Consider the following 18,543-nt stretch of genomic DNA (forward strand, 5'->3'; position numbering starts at 1 on the left):
TAAAAATGATAAATGTTAGAAGTTTAGAGTTTAGAAGAAATTGCTACTGCTATTCTTTCATGGTAATGATGAGGTTGAAGAAAATATTCGGTACCTTTAAAACCAATTATATGTAAAGAAATAATTATTGCATCTAGAACTTTCTATAATTTTTGGATGATATTTAAGAAGACACCAACTAAAAAGATTACAGATAAGCTCCAATAAGAATGCAAATTCAAGAATAGACAAACAAAATAAAGTCATTATCACTAGATTTTCTTACATATATATATATATATATATTAGTTTATTTGATTATTAATTTATAATATTGATGATACTATAATTTTACATAGGATTTTTTAAAAAAAATATTATCTTACAATTTTATCGAAATATGTCATTTTTACTAAATATTACTTTAGACCGGAAGAATTTATTAGTTTAAAGAGTTCTATCCTATCCCTTTTTAAAAGTAAAAATAAAAAACAAAAAAATCTACTAAAAGAAATCATGGGCTGGTTTAGAAAGATCCAATAACAAAGGCCCATTATATACTCAAAGAGAGAGAGCTAGGGTTTTTTAGTCACCCAGGACTCCTCCTACTCAGCCTCCCTCTTCTAATGTAGCCAGCCATATAAATAGCGTAGTGAATGAGACCGTAAGGGCATATTTATAGGGGGATCATGTGGGGGTGATCTTAGATGAGAAATAATGTAAAAATATTGTAAGATCAGGGCTTAAGATCTTTTGTTAAGAAGGAAGTTATAGGGAGAACAGGTATAAGATCTTAAGATTTAATAATATAATATTCTTATAGAATTTTTAAAATATTGAATAAATACAAAGATTAATGTTTAATATATAATTTAAGTATGCTTAAAACTATTTAATATAATGTTTATTAATTTTCTTATTAAACATATTACAATTATTAAAATTTATAAAATAACATTTTAATTGAAAATTATTACAACTTTTATTATAAAAAAAAACATTATTACTTAATTAATTAAAGAAGACAAACATTTTATTTAATTAATACAAATGACCAAATTTATTCCAAATATTCTCAATCAAATCCTCCTTTAGTTTGCGATGTGCTTATTGGAATTCTTGTTCGTCATAAAGTGTGTATGAATCTTTTTCATCTTCGACAATCATATTATGCAGTAGATAACACCAGTTTAAACATCTACTAATGAAAAGTTTGAGGGATTGAAAACAGCAGAAGAGAGGTTAAAGAGTATTATTTACCGAAATATTATGTAGTTTAGTCACATGAAGGTTTGAAGATCAATATATGAGGTTTCAGATTTTTGACCGATTACAATTATTAGAAAATCTGTCCGTTTTATATATTGGACTTGGATTTCTTGTTTGTATTTTAAGTTAATGAAGGATTCTAATATAACTGAAAGTTAAACAACGAAACAACAAACATCAAACAGAACACAACAACAACAACAACAGGACAGCATATATACATTGATCTAAAAGCTTTTCAGATTCAGCAGGCACTCGCACTAGACCAGAAACAAACGGTGACTCTTGTCTTACCAATCTTCAAGATCTAGTAACCTCCCTGAATAAACGCATTAAGGCGTTGAAGCTCCTCTCGATGCTCACTCACCACAGCTCGGACCACATCTCCAATGGACACCATTCCGATCATCTTCGGATCTTTGTTCAGACCTCCTTTGAACTCTTTGAAAGTGCTTTGGTAAAGTTTTGTCTGCAGTTTGTAAATCAAGGAGAGAATATATATCAGCATTTGTATCTCATCTTCTAAACCAACACTCACAAAAACATGGAGGATCAGATCTTAGTCCTCAGCTACATACCTTTCTTTCTCAAGTTTTGACTTCAGCTCCTCAATCTTTGAATTAACCTCATTGGACATGCTGCCAGAAAAATATACAAGGATTGAAGCAAGAATCAGCTAACAAACTAACAACACTTAAAAGAGCATTAGAACATGATAAATTTGGTCTGCGATAGAAGATCTAGACTAATCCATGTACAACGAGCTTGATATCTTATCAATCAAATACACATAATCAATTGCACAACAGATCGATTAACCAATATAAAAATGCTTGAGCATATGATCGAACACCTTTAGCTTCATCTGCCTACATCTAGTTGATAAAATTAGGTTTGCAATACAAGATCCAGACTAATTAATTCATGTAACAAATTGAAGAAACGCTCCATAGAATCAAACGATCGCCATAAATTTCTCGATGATCTCATAGCAAAAAATTGAAATCTAAGGTGACGGTGATATTCAACTAAACATTCCATAACCTAATCGGAGAGGAACATGTAACCAAGAGATTATATTATCACCTGGAGATGCTTTCTTCCTTCTTCTTACGGCCATTCTCGTCCGCCTTCTCTCTGATTTTCTGCAACGCCGACATGAGTCCTTTGAGATCGCTGCGTATGATCAACACAGAAAACACAATCGCGAGTCATAATCGCGAGTCATAATTTAGTCAACCGGAATCGGAGACGAAGAAAGGTCTCGGAGTTTCGCCGTTTCGCCTCTTCGGAGAGAACAAGAAAAAAAATTTAGGAAAACCCGAGTGAAGAGAAAGAAAATGGTACGAAGACAAAATAATTTCCAACCAATCTCGTTCAGACACGTGCCCGGAAGATCACCCGAAGAACTGATCTTATTTTAGATCAGAAGGCCTGATCTTATTTACACTGTTCAATTTTTTTCAATTTAAAAAAGCCCAAGATCAGGCCTTCGTTTTACCGATAAATATGGCCTAACCTTATCAAAATCACTCAGTTTTAATCGTTTTATTTGTTTTAGCCTTTCGCTTCTTTTGTTTTTTTTTTCCCAAACGTTTTGTTTTTAAGATTGTAGGAAATTAAATTGCCTGCGAAGCGATGATGATCAAATCATAACTTTCGTTCTTCCGAGATTTAAAATCATGCGGAGAAATTATGGAGACCTGAACTGAGCTTCAAGGCAATTTTTTTTTTTTTTTTTTTTTTGTAAAATCAAAATCGAGCTGTTTTGGTTTTTGTGGGAAAAAAAACAAACTCTGATGATGTCAAAACTTAAAACTTTCGTTCTCCTGAGATTTCAATGTGCTGAAAAAAATTGGAGACCTGAACTGAAGGAGTTAATTTTTTTATTTTTTTTAATAAATTAAATCGTTTTCTCGTGATTATTTTTGGTTTGTTTTTAGAGTTTTGGATCTGAGTCTCTTCTTTCTACAAGCTCGATCGATATCAACTTGATGAATGAAACAGAACCCTTTTGTCACATTATTTGAAGACTAATTCAATAATTTGATATTATCAATTAAAAGTATCTGAGTATCTCATATTTTATCAACCAGGATCAATTGTTTGATTTCATTCTAGTCTTCTAGATTAGTCTAATTTGACAATATTGGATTGATATCAAAAGTAAAAAAAAATTCCCGAACCATGGAACCTAAACCCTCAATGTGATTCTAGCGGACAAGATGAAAAAGTGAAATTTTGTACTTTTTTTTTTAATCTTTATGACCAAATGGCAAATAATCCAGTTATTGGTTTCATCTTGACCTTGTCAAACTGATGACACATTTCCGAAGAAGGACGAATTCAGAAACCTGAAACAAGTCGGCATATTTCAAAACTGTGATCATACTTTTTTTTACTGAAGTCAATACTTGATTACGTCAAAGTTATTGGAACTCTTAAGGTGGGGGTTGTTCACAGCGTTTATGATATAGTCAAAGGGAATAGACAAAATTGACCACAATAAATATAAAGTTGATCCAACGTTTATGATGATCTGCTAAATTTGCCAATCAGTTTTTTTTTTTGCGGACCATCTATATATTCATTCACTCGGAAGTTTTTTCCCCACTGTTTTATAACAATTGAGAAAACGCTAAAACAAAATTTGATATGTTGTTACACTATCAATTTCCCTCGCTAGCTATAGTTTTACAAGCTTCTCCATACAAAAATCTGAAAAATAAAATTGCGAATTTGGTATGAGCATATCTCAAGTCTTGCAAAGTCATTGTCAAACTCGGCTGAGCCACAAGACAAAGTAGACCGCATAGCCATGGAATGGTTAACAGTACGTGTACAGAAAATGCAGTGTTCAGTACCAGCCATTTGTCTCTCTCTTCATTGAACAAACCCAAGTATATGCGAGTTCATCACTGTCTACCTACTTCCGATCTCTCCGCTTCCGTTCTGCTCTCTGCCTCTTCTCCTCTTCCCATTCACGGTCATACATTCTATACCAAGGTCAAGGAAATTGCTAAATCTTGGATTTGGATTTTGCAACTCTGAAGATATCATTTAATGATGCATCATATAAGGGTTTAATTCATGATGCAAACTCAAGCAGAGAGATTATATAAATTGGTAACGGGGCTCTTTTTCTTTAAGGATACGGTTCGGGATCACGGCGAGCCATCTTGCTGGAAGCTTCTTTTCCAACAAGTCTGATGCTTGGCTCTTCAAGATAACCTCCGTGTTGAATCATACTACTGCTCTTTCGCTCTCTGCCTTCGTAAGATGATGGTCCCATACCAGTCGATAAAGAGGATTGATGTGGTGGCATGGGAGAATATTCCCCTGGCTCTGCAGATGAAACCTGTTGCTCCCTCTTAAGCTTCCTTCTCTTGGATGCTTCAAAATCCTCTTTCAAAGGGAGGCTTTTTTCTCTTTCTCTTTCTCTTTCTCTTTCTTCACCCTGCATCAAGTAGAAAATAAGATTATCATTCATATGCTCAAAAAGGGAGATCATTACGGACAACACTCCATCACGTTTCCCTTTTTTCATGATAAAAACTGATCAAATGTGAATCACCATAACACAAAAGTCGATAAGAGAAAGAAACATGACGATGCAACTACAGCAAAAAATTCTTCAGTTCTCAATATCAATAGGGGTATGTACTGAGGGAGCTATGTTACCTTCACAGTGATTGATTCTCGGTCATCTCGCTTTCGGTCACGGAAATCGTCATCTCTTCTACGTTTTGCATCATCCACAGAAACTGATGAATTCTCTTCAGAGCGTCGTCTCTCTCTTTCGTCATGCCTCGGGGAAAGCCTCTGAGAATGCCTTGAACCTCCAGCCCTTCTTTCGAGGTCTTCTTTTGCAGCCATAGAATGTGGAACGATGTTAGGTGGTAAAGGTGGAGGTGGGGGTAAACCTTGAGAATGAAAATGATCATCAGAATGAGATTTCTCTAGTGATGCCTCACCATGACGCAGTTTGCTTCTATCATCTTTGTTTCTTTCATCCTTGTTTCTATCATAACTCCTAGTTGTTCCTTTATCTAGACCCTTCTCAACAGATCGCTCTCTACCATGACGCTCCAAAGATTTGTCTCTTGCTTTCTCTACATCATCTCCGCGAGGTTTATCAGAACGCTCAACTCTTTCTCTATGGTCTCGGTCCTGTCTTTCATTACCCTTATCCTTTGATCTATCTTGATCCCTATGTGTGCTTTGGTCATCAGTAACTGTTTTGTTTAAATCCAACCGAGCGTCTGTTGATCTATCTCGATCACTTGATCGAGGCTCACTGTCATGCTCTCTGTGCTCAACATCTCCTTTACGACGTTTACTTATTCTCTCACTATCTTCAACAGCATTCGTTCGTTTCTGTAACCTATCACTTGATCTCACAGAAGAGACGATTTCATGCCGCGGGGAATGAACAGTCCGAGAAGATTGCTTTTGTGCATCCGAAGCTTCAGCACCGTCGTCTTTTACTGCATCAGAAATTAAAGTCAGAATATCTGATAAGTCCATCCAACTACATTAGCTTCCACAAACATTTAATGATTTTGTGAGTGAGATCAAACCTTTGGACGAACCAGTGGCTATGCTACCATTGGCTGCTGTGCTGGAAATAGATTTGGTCAAACCTGATTGCCTGCTCTCCAAATAAGTAAGATCTTTTTCAGCTGTGGATGTTCTTCCACCAGCTTTACCGGACTTTCCATCATCTTTTCCAAAATCTTGCTTTGTAGATTTGTTCACTGATGCACCTCGTTTAGAGGAAGGTTTTAACTGCCAGCCAAAAACATTTATACATAATACAAAGTTAGAAACCAAAAATTTCCTGAAAATGCGGATTAGCTGAATTTTTTCAGCCAACAATTAACACAAAAAAAGGGTGGGAGAAGGTAACCATCACTTCCCTTAAATAAATCCTAACTGTCAAGAAAATAGAATTGGCTCTAGTAAACCAAATAAGATAGAGTGGGCAGGATAAATTTCCTACATAACTTTGGTGAACACATGCTAGTAATAAAAGAGAAAAGCACACAGCCATACCTCGGTTTCAGAATACTTTGAAGCAGCTTTGACAGGATGTTCATCAGATATTTTGGGTGTTTCATCTGTTTCCTTTTGTTCCACTGACTTCTTAGACATGGATGATTGGGCATCCAATGGATTACCCCCCTTTGATTTAAGATTTCCTTGATCAGATTTTGAAGGTAAACTGTCCGTTCTTCCATCTAGATGTTTAGTTTTCAATAACTGGTCCTTGCCCAATCCACCAGACTCAGTCTGCTGGTTAACACTTGCTCTTTCCCCAGTTGGTTCACCATGGGAGACACCAATCAACAAGCCATTCTGGGAAGAAGTATGTTTTGGAGCATGTACTGGCGGGGCCTTTAGTTCAAGGAAGCCCATGCTAAATTCTTCATCTGTAACCCAATGTGGCTGCAAATAAAAGACATTCAGTGAAATTCCATAAAACACTAAACATGAAATTGCTATGGTTAGAACTCACTTTTCTTGCAGACAGAGCTGCGGCAACACCAGTTGCTAAGACCTTAAGGTCCTCTCGTTCATCATTTTTAATCTTGGCTACCTGCGATATCAGACCATCAAATAAAGGAAACATTAATTTTTTTCATGAAGAAAACAGAGCGACAGATAGAAATCACACTAATTAAAAGCAGATTCAAAAGACAGGAAGGCTGGCTAGTAAAGAGGTACTTGCCCGTTTCTCAAGGTTTATCCCAGTTTTCCGAGTAACTGGGAAAACACCAGATATTTTTGTTAACATAATTAGGGCATTACGAATCTCCATATACTCATTAGACTCCAGACACTGGATCAAAAGCCGTGTGATTCTTCCACTCCATTTCCAGTGTACCTTTCAGAGAGATCAACAGATGAAGCAGACATGAAACACAAAGGAGCAAGACTTTGTTAACAGTAATTAAAGCAGAATGCGTAATAGCTAAATACAGTGGAATTACATAGGGAATCCACAAATGAAATGGAAGATATCAAATCACGGAGCAGAAGCACAGCAGTTCCATAAAATTAAAAAAGGTATTTTAACTACTTTTCTAGGCGTCATACCATAAGTTCAACAAATCAATATAACGTCCAGCACCAATTAAAATAACCGTCTAGTTCAAATAGTGTAAGATTTACTCAAGCCCTAAGCCCTACATGATAAAAATATCCGAGTCTTACATGTCATAATATCTTTCTGAAAGAATCATAATACAGAGAAAATGCACTGTCAGTAACTCAGGAATTGACTACACATGAGAGGGTGTGAACAAACTCTTCACTGATTTGGCTTCAGCCACTCATCATATATCATAAATATATTATTCCTGATACGCAACCCCTTTTTCCCTTCACCCTAAACTCTTATCAAAAACTGATACTTCCCTTTTTTCTAGGCTATTGCGATCTACAAGTTAGCCATTACTACTTTCCAGAAATATATTAAAATGCACTTCTACATGTGGTTTATCACAACTAAAAATACTAAATTGTAACAAACAAGAATGCTCGAGACAGTTATAGAGTTTATGTCACCTAAAACATGAGACAAGGTATAAAGTATACCACTAAAAGTAACATGATAATACAAGTCAAGGGTCAGAATTTCTAACCTTCACAAATTGTCCAAATGTGACACGCTGGCTGTTCGGGTATCTGTAATAAACAGCAAACCCTGGCATATTTCCGCACTCATGTTCATAGACTGATTCCTTACTCTGAGAAAATATTAGAGACAACAACAGCATTAGAAACTAGGTTAGAAAGAAAAACCCAAATCTATACTATCATCGTCAAAGTAAAATAAAATTTTAAAGTGACCTTCCAGTGGTATGCAATCTTCAAGGTCTCAAACAAAAACCTCCCAAGTCTTCCAACCTCATATTCAGTGCAGCAGCAGATCATTGGTTGCAGCGTTTTACAAATCAGAACATCAATGTGATTGACAGTGTTAAAAAAGGGTGTTCCAAGAGAGTGGAGCATATGTACAAACATCGCGCAGTACACAGAATCTGCCATGCTAAATGTGCACCGAGGGAAAATACAACGTTGCAGGAACTCCATATTGATCTTCAAAGTATCAGGACAGGAACTCAACCATGTATCCTTTTCACGTGAAAGCCTTCTACGGACAGAAGCAACATGTTCTTCATGCTTTTTCAGTTCACCGGTTAGACGATCAAGAGACTCTTGAATCCTTTCCTTCTCTTTTTTTCTCTTCGTAATTGCTGAGCTAGAATTATCAGCAACCTCTTCAAGTGTCTTAAGGGCAGCATGCTGTTTAGATATCTCAGACTCATAACGATTTCTGGGAACATGGAGATCATAAAGCGTAAGCCCCCAAAAAGTAGCGTAGAGGTCTGGCGATAGACTATTCCAAGCTTTTGACGGCAGCATTGTTCTTACTGTATCAAGAACATCAGACCACCTGCAAACACAATGATGAGGTAATTAAATGCAATTAAAATAACTAACTCTTTATCAGCGAGAAAAACTACATATCTTCAGAAAGAGACTATTTGAAACTACAAATAGACATCACGTACAGAGTATTGCTAATACAACAAAATATACTATACAGGTTGAGTTGAAATATTACGTTACAGCTTTTTCAGATGCACCGACATCGAGAATCATAGAACTCTCAGACTCTGATATTTCAGAATCCGCATCCATAGATTCCCCACTATCCAAAGGCCATGAAACATCACCATTCCGTCGACACTTGAAGAGCCTCATCACAGGGCGAAATACCAAAAAAGCGACCTGGCATGGGATTTAGAACATAAGTATGGATTTCAAACTGCAGAAATGTAATCACAAAAAGGCGGGAATAATAGCTAAAGATATAGACCAGAAATACATAAGTTAAAGTCATGAAATCCATATTGTTGAAAAATGAGGCAACACAAGGGTAAAGAACAAAGAAAAAAAAAATCAAGAAACCTCTGGCTCGAGATGGTATGTGTGAACAAGCTCATCAAGCGAAGGTACCAGGCGAGCATAAGCAGTAGCAGGACTGACAGCACTAGAAAGGAAGTCCACGTATTGGAGGAGAATTCCATGACATCTGTCGAACTGTTCAGTGACCATCTTAATATATGGGGCATCCGCGTTCACCACAACTCTGCATATCAGGTAGTTTACATTATAACAGAATAAATCCCAAACAGCATGGTTTATTGACTAAATGAGTAAGTGCACAGAACACATACTCAATTTAGAGATAGGAACATTGTCCGTAGTCACACCAAAAAAATGAAAAATCTACAATGTATATATGTAACTTTCAGACACCGATTTTCTTTTCCATATCTATTTATGTTTCCAGGTATATGATGTAGAAACATGGGCATGCTGTTCCAGTAAAGACTTGTATGCTCCATGCAAACAATTAATCCACACTTACAAATGTCAAACAATTTCGTGAGTTCAGATTTGTAAACTTACAGAGAACGATGCTGGGCGATAAGTAACAAAAGGGGGATAGCTAACTTTGGTTCATCATTTGGAAGTAAAGAATCTCGTAGACGGTTTGATGATTTGATAAGTGCCTGAAATAGCCAGGAAGATAAATCAGGAAGAACTAAGATACTTCAATGATCTCGGAGGTAGATAAACAAAGATTATTAATACTGATGCCACTACCGCAAGCACATATGTTTTTATCTGTATAAAGCCTATCATCTAAAGAAGTACAAAGCGTTTCTTACTAGACCAGACATTCTAAATGAATGTCTTCAAATAAAACAAATTTTCCACAACCCGCCACATGTTTGTAAAAACATGTATTCATGCAAATGCATAATAAGAACCAAATCAATTAGCGTCGTTCAGATTACTGAAAATAAAGAACCCAATTTCAAACGGAGAACATTGGTAACTTTCTCTAACAGCAATAAGCAAATTAAGGCACATATGGTAGACCAATGCTTGGCTCTTTCAGGATTTAATATGTTAATTTGAAGTTTTGAGGATCTAAAAAGACAAACCTTGTTGTTCCTCGTCATGCCAAAGGATGTTGCATGATAACGTAAAGTCTCACTTCCTGCCATGGCATCCAACTGATCTTCAGTAAGGTTCTCAGTGTATTGTACATTTGCCATCTGCTGGACCAGTTCCTACAATCATTATAAACTACAGTCAGCCCCATTAGTCTGAATAAGCTGACTCATAAGAATTTGGCAATAAAACCAAAAGGGTACCTGAAGAAGAACAAGCTCAATCCCTTGGCCCCTCTTTAACTGGTTCACGAGATACTGGAAAAGACCCCGTAACTCCATTGATGGGTACTTCTTACACCTGGATAACATGATATTGTTAAAAACAATCCAAAAAGATGGCAGTATAGCTTTTATACCTTCGTAATAATGCTGTATGTGACTGACGGAATGCTAATATTCTAGTGGCAGTCAAAGAAAAAGATAGAGCCCTCATGTGAAGAAGTTACCAGCCACAACACCCTAGATTTAAAAATAAAAGAGACATATGAAGAAGACTAATAAGAGGAACACATGAAAAAACTAACGGCTAAAGTAATGCACTCTTCATCCTATCAGGAAAAGGACTAGCATATATAATGTGAGCAATATGAAGCTCCTCAACTTCTGCAGCAAGTAAATGTTACGCAAAATTCCAGTAACCTATATCACTACCATATACAACGGATAGTTCCATTATTATATAACTAGTTGTCGAAACGATTCAAGGGGTAAATTTTAAACTGAAAGGAAATACAAAATGAACAAACCAAAATGGAAAGAGTACCACCAAATTTCACTAAGTAAGCACAATGGTTTCGAACATCAGAATTGCAAGTTCACTCTTTAAACAGCTTTACATAAAAATAATACTGCACTTTTCTTTCTATCCTTGGCATAACTGATATATGCCTGCTGCAAGGAGTCACAAGAAAGTAAAACACCCATAAAAAACAACTATATCTCTAAAAGCGTACTGAAACTATTTATAGCATGTAGTAAAGATTCCAAAGAAGAACACATACAGGTGACCCCAAAATGATGCCAAAGATTGAAGCCAGTCTGATAAATTAATCCCGTCGTCTTTAAGTTTATCTCGCCCGCTTTGTGCCAGTCTCTCAATCACGACATATTCCAGGATATCATACTCAAGCTGTGCATCAGGAATAAAGCATCAGAGCGTACATAATGGAAGCAGCGCATCTCAAAAACAACGAAACACGTGACAGACTGTCTCAAATGTACTAGAGCGTCAAATAAAAAAAACTCATGGAAAACATATGTTAGAATGTTAGGAAATAGGAAACATCTGACTGCATCCCAATTTACAATGACTATCTCACTTCATAGTTACCTACTTCAAAGGCTCGTGTACGAGTATATCAACCAAACCAACAAATCCCTGAATCCCACATTTTAAACCTACCCCCCCAGAATGAATGTGTTAACATGTATCAGTAGAAAACCTACAAGCCAAATCCTAATCACTGGCAAAAAGACCATCCGTCTATCTCATTAAAATTACTTCTTTTTTAGAACAAATGAACATAACCAGGGGAGAGTAAGGGCATAAGGTGAATACGAGCATAGCATACAAAAAAAGAAAGAAAAAAATATAGGCGTCACGGACCTGTGTCAAATACTTGAAGGCATCCACAACAGGAGCAATCATATCTCTGTATGCTTCAATCTGTTGCACCAAGAATCTGACAATTAGCCCCGTCTGAACAATTTGATTACAAAAAAATAGAAGCACAGCACAGTTTGTAGTAGGTTGACACCTGATTTACAATTGTTCGAAGCACTGTCATGGGATTGGCATGAGCTAGTTTTGCCACCATCCTTCCTAACTGCTTCAAATTTTCTTTTGCAAGCCGTTTCAGAATTCTTCTAGTATCCAACTGACATACAATAATAGTATCCTGAGGATCTGAAGGATGTATATTTCCACTTGAATTGTATGAAAATAACTTGCCGAAGAAGTCATACTGCTATACCTTTGCCACTTGCCTTGCTGCCAACAACAAAGGATTCTGCTCATCATCCTTCTCCCACTCACCATATAAGCGATAACGAGCCTAAATACAAAAATTAATCAGCACGGTTTACCATCACGTTCTAAACAAAAAGATTTGGAACAAACAAGCATAAGCAAATCAACCTCATATGGAAGGAGACTCATCACTTCCCAAATCTCATGGCCAACTGCTGGATTTGCAGGTACTAACTGTAACGACGGTAGAAGGCATGTCCCTAGAGCTTCTTCCACTCTCAACCTAACTTCCTTCAGGTGCACACGAGAAACTTCATATGCACTACCTTCTTGATTTGAAGACCCATCGCGAACAAGATCTAAGGCCGACAAGTAGTAAACCCTTAATACTCTACAAATCTGTCACAACGATAAATAAATATCAGCCTTAATCTTCAATCTTTTGTATAGAACAATCAGTATTTTAAAGGTCAGCGCACCTTCTGCAATAGTTGTGTATTGCGATAAAGATAAGGTCCAACAGTAACAAGCATCTGAAACACTTCTTTCGGAAGGTCTAGACAACTCTTATCAGCTGTTGTATTAGCAGTGTGTGTGATCTTTTCTGTGCCCCCAGAAGAAGAATTTTGAAAACGTGTCTGACGTGCAATGCTATAAGCATGAGTAATCGACTTCTCTATAAGCCTGAGAACGTAGACCAAAAAAATCATTGCTGTCATCATATATAATTGGCCAGAGCTGCAGTCTCTCTTCGGTGATACATATAGCTGAAGATATGAAGAATGAAGCTGCTATACAACAGAGTACAAAATAGTCTGAGCTAACTATTACTCACTAACCTAAACAAGCCACTACAAATCTGATTGTGAGCCACCGGATTAAGAGGGGCAAGACGCTCGAACAAGATATTGGCATGATACCTGAGAAGAAGTAAGAGTTAATTCCAAAAAAAAAAACAAAAAAAAAAAACAAAAACAAGAGCAGAAAAAGGAAGTGTAAGAAGTAAGTCTTTAATATAAACTAATTATACAAATAGCTTTGTGTATAAAAAATTAGAATGTAAACAAATTTTCTATGACTACCGCATTCACCAGTAACAGTCATCCAATATATCCTCAACTTCAGGTAATAAAAGGTGATGCAATTATCACAAAATTAACAATCACATACAGAGTAGACCAAGAACAAATCTCACACTCATGAAGAATATAACTTAAAATTACACATGCACTGGTTCGAGAAATGTGTTCCTCAAACCAACTGGACTGATTTGATGACAATGGATTTTTTAAGTAAAACGAAATGAATGGTATACATACCAGTCGTCCACAGAGAGGAAACCATTAAGGAGGCCCAGAGTCTGATTATTTTCTAGCTCTGGTAATCGCTCAGTAACAGCTTCAGTTTCCATGTCTAAAGCAGCAAAGAGATCTACTGTGACATCTCCTTGCTTCTCATCCTCCATAAGATCCTTCCCAGTAGCAGCGAGATTAATCACTCCAATTTTATTGGCCTGTGGAAAATGAGGGACTTGTAAAATCATAACTCATAGATAAACATATGAACGTAAGACCTCAAAAACAACAAATAATTGACTGGCTTCGAGGAACACAGAAATTTTTCGTATCTAAGTAACTATTAAAATTTGCAAAGGCAAGATGAGCAGATTATCCAAGACTAGAGGAAACCAGTTTGTTCATTTGTCCTAAGGGAAATAAAGGTTTTAACTCAGAAGAAACATATAGACAACCTAAGCTAGGCCAGAACAAAACTATCTTAAAACATCTGTAAGCATGTATCTTAAGGCCGAGCTCATATTTTGAACTGTACCTCTTCCACTCGCTTTGCAGAGGAAGCATTATAATCCTCAAAAATTTCCTCGTCCTTAGGTAGCAGATGTGCATATCTGTTCACAACAGTCAGGTATAACAGCATAAGAACAGAAGGTCCATATATAGTATAGTTTCACTTATCAGAGGCACATAGAAATGTAGCAATCTGATAATCATGGAATCAGTGCACTGCTAAAATAAGTAATGATTCAAACCAGCTGAAGGGAAAGTACTCACATGCTTTCAAGATTGATAAAGTCTTCCTTTACTAGCAAGGCTGTAAGCTTATAGAGCCCAACTGGAACAGGGCTATTCACCTCTAATCTCTGATAGTATTGAAATTTAAATCCAAGAATTTGTGAAGCATGGGACTGCATGTAAAAGAGTTTTTGTGTTAGTAAAAAAATAATCTCTCGGGCTAAGCATTAGAATATAAAAATACGAAGAAGACATTCCAAACCTTGGGAAAGATAGGAATCAAGTTGAGAAACGTGTCGTAATCTTGTTCAATTTCAAAGCAATCCAAAACCTATTCATCAAAAACAAAGGGAACATTACTAACAGTGAAGGACAAATCGATACATTATGTGATATCAAACAAAACATGACAGAACTGACAGTTGAAACTTACAATGTCAAAAACACGGTTCGGATCCAGGTCAAAATGCCCAATTAATGACTGCAAGAAAAAAAAAAGTTGAGAAAAAGTAAATGGAATACATATATAATGTATTGGCCAAATCAAAACCTTGATAATTCCCATCGTTGCTGCTGATGCATTGTGCGAAGAACTTGCAGATCCTCGGCATAAAAGAGTGACCTGCACTCCACAACAGAAACTACTGTAATAAGTTGGTGTATGTACAATCTGATTCAAACAAACTACACAAATCAATAGAAACTCTGCTGAGATAACATGTCTACTACTCTCCCTAGCTATAATATAATTGAACTAGTAGGAGACATGCCTTCCAACTGGAACCATGTGAAAAAAGGAAGGCCAAAATCAGCATTTTTAAAAAGATCATCCCTTCCAAAAATTCAGGAGCATTTCTTAAAATGCGTTTCAGAATGTCTAAGAAGTAAAGAGTATCTAAGAAAAGAGCATAGAAACGCAATTGGCAGGAAGAATGACAATAGATAAAAAGCTGGAGAATCTTTAATAACGAACCAATTTGGCATATCCCTCACTTTCTTCACGGAGTAAGTTGAACTTTGTCTGCTGGTACAGAAGACGAGTGTTTAATCGCACCTGAGTAGCACCAACCAGAATTGTTATTTCTGAACAATGAGCAGCAGTTACACTGGTAAAGAAGAATTCATAAATGTATTAATCTTCCGCAATAGCAACTCGCTGAGAGTAAGTATTACGTAAATCAGACCACAGTTCATCTGAAATGATGACTAAACAAGATAATATCATATCATATAATGACCGCTAACCCTGTAGCAAACTGTATGTCACATAAACACAGCAGTTACAGAAGTGTGAAGTCCTTACCTCTTTCCCCTTCAAGTCTTGGGCCTTTATCTTGACCATATCAGCTTCCCAGAGAAACTCCTCCTAAAAGGAAATAAAGAAATCAATCATCAGCGCCAACAGAACAGTTAATTTCTAACTGATCAAGAAAATAGAGAGGTTAGCTGGGACAAACTACTCAAAATGGGAATAATGTGATACATTTCAGGACCTGCACCCTCCTATCCTTTACACCAACAACAAGGTAAAGAGGCTATTTAGTGAGACCAGCTGGTCCACTGGTTTTGAGAGGACCTTTTTACATTTAATAACTACCTTAGCAGCTACAATAACAATGAATTAGCAGTCTCTATCTATTACTCCAGACTTGTTCCTGCTACCGTTTCTATAATAGGGAGTAGGATTGCATAGTGAAAATGCTACATATATGAGGGGTGCCAGTGAGGGAGTTATCAAGAACTAAGTGAAAGTTAAGGGGTAATAAGAGGGGACTCTATTAGGAAACCTCTGAGAGCTGTATTTCTCGTTCTAAGTACTACCAATATAAAAGATTCTCTTCTTACTACCCTGTTTATTGGGCATTTTCCTGATTATTCATTGACTGAACGTAACATAATGCTTACCTCACAACGCTCTTGGAAAAGCCTTTGAGAGACTGTCTTTGACTCCACAAGCCATTTCGCCTACAAATGAAAACAACTGATCAGTAAACAGCTGTGAGCATAGAAACCTTGAGGAGATGGTAAATGAGAACATAAAGTATACTTTAAGGAATCAGAGTGAAGTAGGCAATCATCAAATTAGATCAAATATGACATATGCTAACAAATCAGAAACTAATCACGTCAGTAGCTCAGAGTTTGGATCTAGCATACAAGGGAAATTCAACAACAAACTGCACTAATAGAGAATCTAAGGCCCTACGGGTAAAGCTTCAGCTCCTTAGGCTGAAGGAACCTTCTACAATGAGGAACATTCTTGCTCCACCGGTTAGTTAAACCCTTACAACACTACTGATAGCTAGACACCACATGCTAAAATTTATTCAACATATAATGCTATTGCATGATAGTTGTAGTCTATAATCTCAAGTTTCAATTCAAAGGGCTAGAGGTATCGTTCCTAATACTAACAAGTAGAACAATCAATTTTCAAAACGTAATATATGTTAAAGAGTACTGACCAATTTGGTTAGGCGAGAACGTTGATCTCCCGACATGGTAAGCTGCAAGAAAACGCAAAGACAAGAAGAAAGGAAAAGAATCCAACGCTCAGTATCAATACCCTAGCAGAATCTCATCTGTAAGCAATGTCAAAACTGTTAATTGAAAAGAAAAGAAAAAAAAAAAAACCTACGTCTTGAGCAATCTGAGTCACAACATCGGCAAAACAAGAAGCTAATTCCTCTCTGGACGGCTTATCCAAAAACTCCACAGACTCCAACACAGATTTACAGCTCTGAATTGGCAATTCGCCACGAACCTGATTATATATAATCCATCACGAGGCACCTTCAGGAACTCGAACAACATATACGCGCAGTGATTTGGATAGTAGGAAGAACAAGTGTTGAATATGTGTGTGTACCAAAATCCAACAGAGCTCGTAGAGGAAACGAAGCATCGGTATAGAGCTGGGCAGCTTGGTTCCGTAGTTGCCATTCTTACCTTCACGAACAAACTCCTCCGTCACGTACTTACACTCCAGTAGCGGAAGAGACATCTTTAACCCCTTTCTTCTGTGTAATATCTTTCAACTCTCTTCCCCTCCTCCTTTTTCGAAACCCTAGAAGAAGACGAAGAAGAAAATAGGGTTTAGACTTCTGGAAAATTCGATTGGAGAACAGAAAACAAGCATTTCCCGATATCGGGAAAGTATCACAGATGAAAAGGGATAGGAACGAACAATTTAATCAGAGCAGTAAAGAGAAATTAGGGTTTTGGATCATTTGATTTTGACGGAGGAAGTGAATTGAAGACGATGACGGTGTGATGATATGTTTTGTTTGAAGAGAAGGAGAGGGACTAATTGTAGAAATCATTATATTGTTTTTACAATTTCAATATAAACCGGATCCGGTTTACTCAATAGATGATGATGAATCATCTTGGATGATGTTGTTTAATTGGGCTTGAAACTGTAACCGGCCCATGGGCTCATACGATTTTTTTGAAACCACCAAAATATTTTGATGAATATTATTATACAGTACGTGACTAAGACCATCATTAATGGTGGGTACTCTCTAAGTTACTCTCATATTAATTAATTATATATTTAATACTAAATTAATCAAAGCAATCCTAAGAGAACTTAACCAAAATTACCCCATTACTAGAGAACCCCAAAGAAAGTTACTCAAGCATTTAAATAATAAATTTTTAATTTGTGTTTATTAATTATCAAACTTTAATTATCTAAAATAATAAAACAATTATTTAAAAAATTTATATTACATAAAATAGAAAACAACAAAATTTTACAAAATTTGGAATATGAAACATATTTTACAAAACTTGGAATAGTAAACATATTTTACAAAATTAGAAATATTAAACAAAATTTGGAATAAGAAAAATATAACTGTTGTACAAATCTCAAATGTTACAAACCAAAGCAAAACCACTTGGTTATCCTTTAGTGAATGATCTTTCACGACACGAGAGGAACTTGGAGAACCTATTACAGCGACCAAACACTACAAGAATTTCGGTTTTTAATAACACCACAAAAACGCTATCTTAATATTACGATAGTGTTATTAAAAACGCTTCTGTATCGCCCACGATAATAGGTTGACCATTTTAGATAGCGGTTTTATGTACTGCTATCGTCTCTTCGTCAAATATAGCGTTTTTTCAAATGCAATTATATATTTTACAATAGGAATTATATTGTGTTATTATTTATTGTTTTATCATTAGAACAATTGCTATAATTGGACTCGAAAATGAGTTTTTTATTAGGAAATTGGGC

The 18,543-nt window shown here is 36.3% G+C and overlaps 1 protein-coding gene, 1 long non-coding RNA gene and 2 other non-coding genes across 7 annotated transcripts; 2 read left to right on the plus strand and 2 right to left on the minus strand.

Moving 5' to 3' along the window:
- Window positions 1-1,315: 1,315 nt before the first annotated feature.
- LOC147923930 (uncharacterized) lies at window positions 1,316-2,665 on the minus strand. Its single transcript, XR_015585985.1, has 3 exons — window positions 2,335-2,665; window positions 1,827-1,886; window positions 1,316-1,717 (listed from the first exon to the last, which is right to left on the minus strand). It is a non-coding gene; the product is annotated as an uncharacterized LOC147923930 (long non-coding RNA).
- A 214-nt stretch (window positions 2,666-2,879) lies between these two features.
- LOC147923931 (small nucleolar RNA Z159/U59) lies at window positions 2,880-2,966 on the plus strand. The gene has a single exon (XR_015587970.1). It is a non-coding gene; the product is annotated as a small nucleolar RNA Z159/U59 (small nucleolar RNA).
- Window positions 2,967-3,040: 74 nt separating this feature from the next.
- Window positions 3,041-3,126, plus strand: LOC147923932 (small nucleolar RNA Z159/U59). The gene has a single exon (XR_015587967.1). It is a non-coding gene; the product is annotated as a small nucleolar RNA Z159/U59 (small nucleolar RNA).
- Window positions 3,127-4,128: 1,002 nt separating this feature from the next.
- On the minus strand, window positions 4,129-17,633 carry LOC104756998 (THO complex subunit 2). Of its 4 annotated transcripts, none has more exons than XM_087494096.1 (35): window positions 17,473-17,633; window positions 17,155-17,352; window positions 16,924-17,049; window positions 16,751-16,792; window positions 16,191-16,250; window positions 15,589-15,651; window positions 15,259-15,339; window positions 14,836-14,907; window positions 14,719-14,766; window positions 14,548-14,616; window positions 14,325-14,458; window positions 14,086-14,161; window positions 13,575-13,768; window positions 13,095-13,175; window positions 12,735-12,939; window positions 12,424-12,654; window positions 12,260-12,340; window positions 12,044-12,163; window positions 11,893-11,952; window positions 11,288-11,415; window positions 10,488-10,584; window positions 10,275-10,403; window positions 9,733-9,836; window positions 9,229-9,409; window positions 8,882-9,048; window positions 8,104-8,710; window positions 7,896-8,000; window positions 6,980-7,135; window positions 6,767-6,847; window positions 6,304-6,696; window positions 5,829-6,036; window positions 5,223-5,735; window positions 4,930-5,108; window positions 4,404-4,705; window positions 4,129-4,244 (listed from the first exon to the last, which is right to left on the minus strand). In XM_087494096.1, the coding sequence occupies exons 2-35, from the start codon at window positions 17,287-17,289 to the stop codon at window positions 4,175-4,177; spliced, it is 5,298 nt and encodes a 1,765-aa protein (XP_087350222.1). In that variant the 5' UTR covers window positions 17,290-17,352; window positions 17,473-17,633; the 3' UTR covers window positions 4,129-4,174. The 4 variants fall into 4 exon arrangements, with proteins under 4 accessions (XP_087350222.1, XP_087350223.1, XP_087350221.1 ...); XM_087494097.1 differs by adding an exon at window positions 10,643-10,745 and having other exon boundaries at window positions 4,930-5,735; window positions 17,473-17,574; XM_087494095.1 differs by having other exon boundaries at window positions 4,930-5,735.
- Window positions 17,634-18,543: the final 910 nt, after the last annotated feature.

Source organism: Camelina sativa, chromosome 17, assembly GCF_030686135.1.
Source record: "Camelina sativa cultivar CO46 ecotype springtype chromosome 17, ASM3068613v1".
NCBI classification, from domain to species: Eukaryota; Viridiplantae; Streptophyta; class Magnoliopsida; order Brassicales; family Brassicaceae; genus Camelina; species Camelina sativa.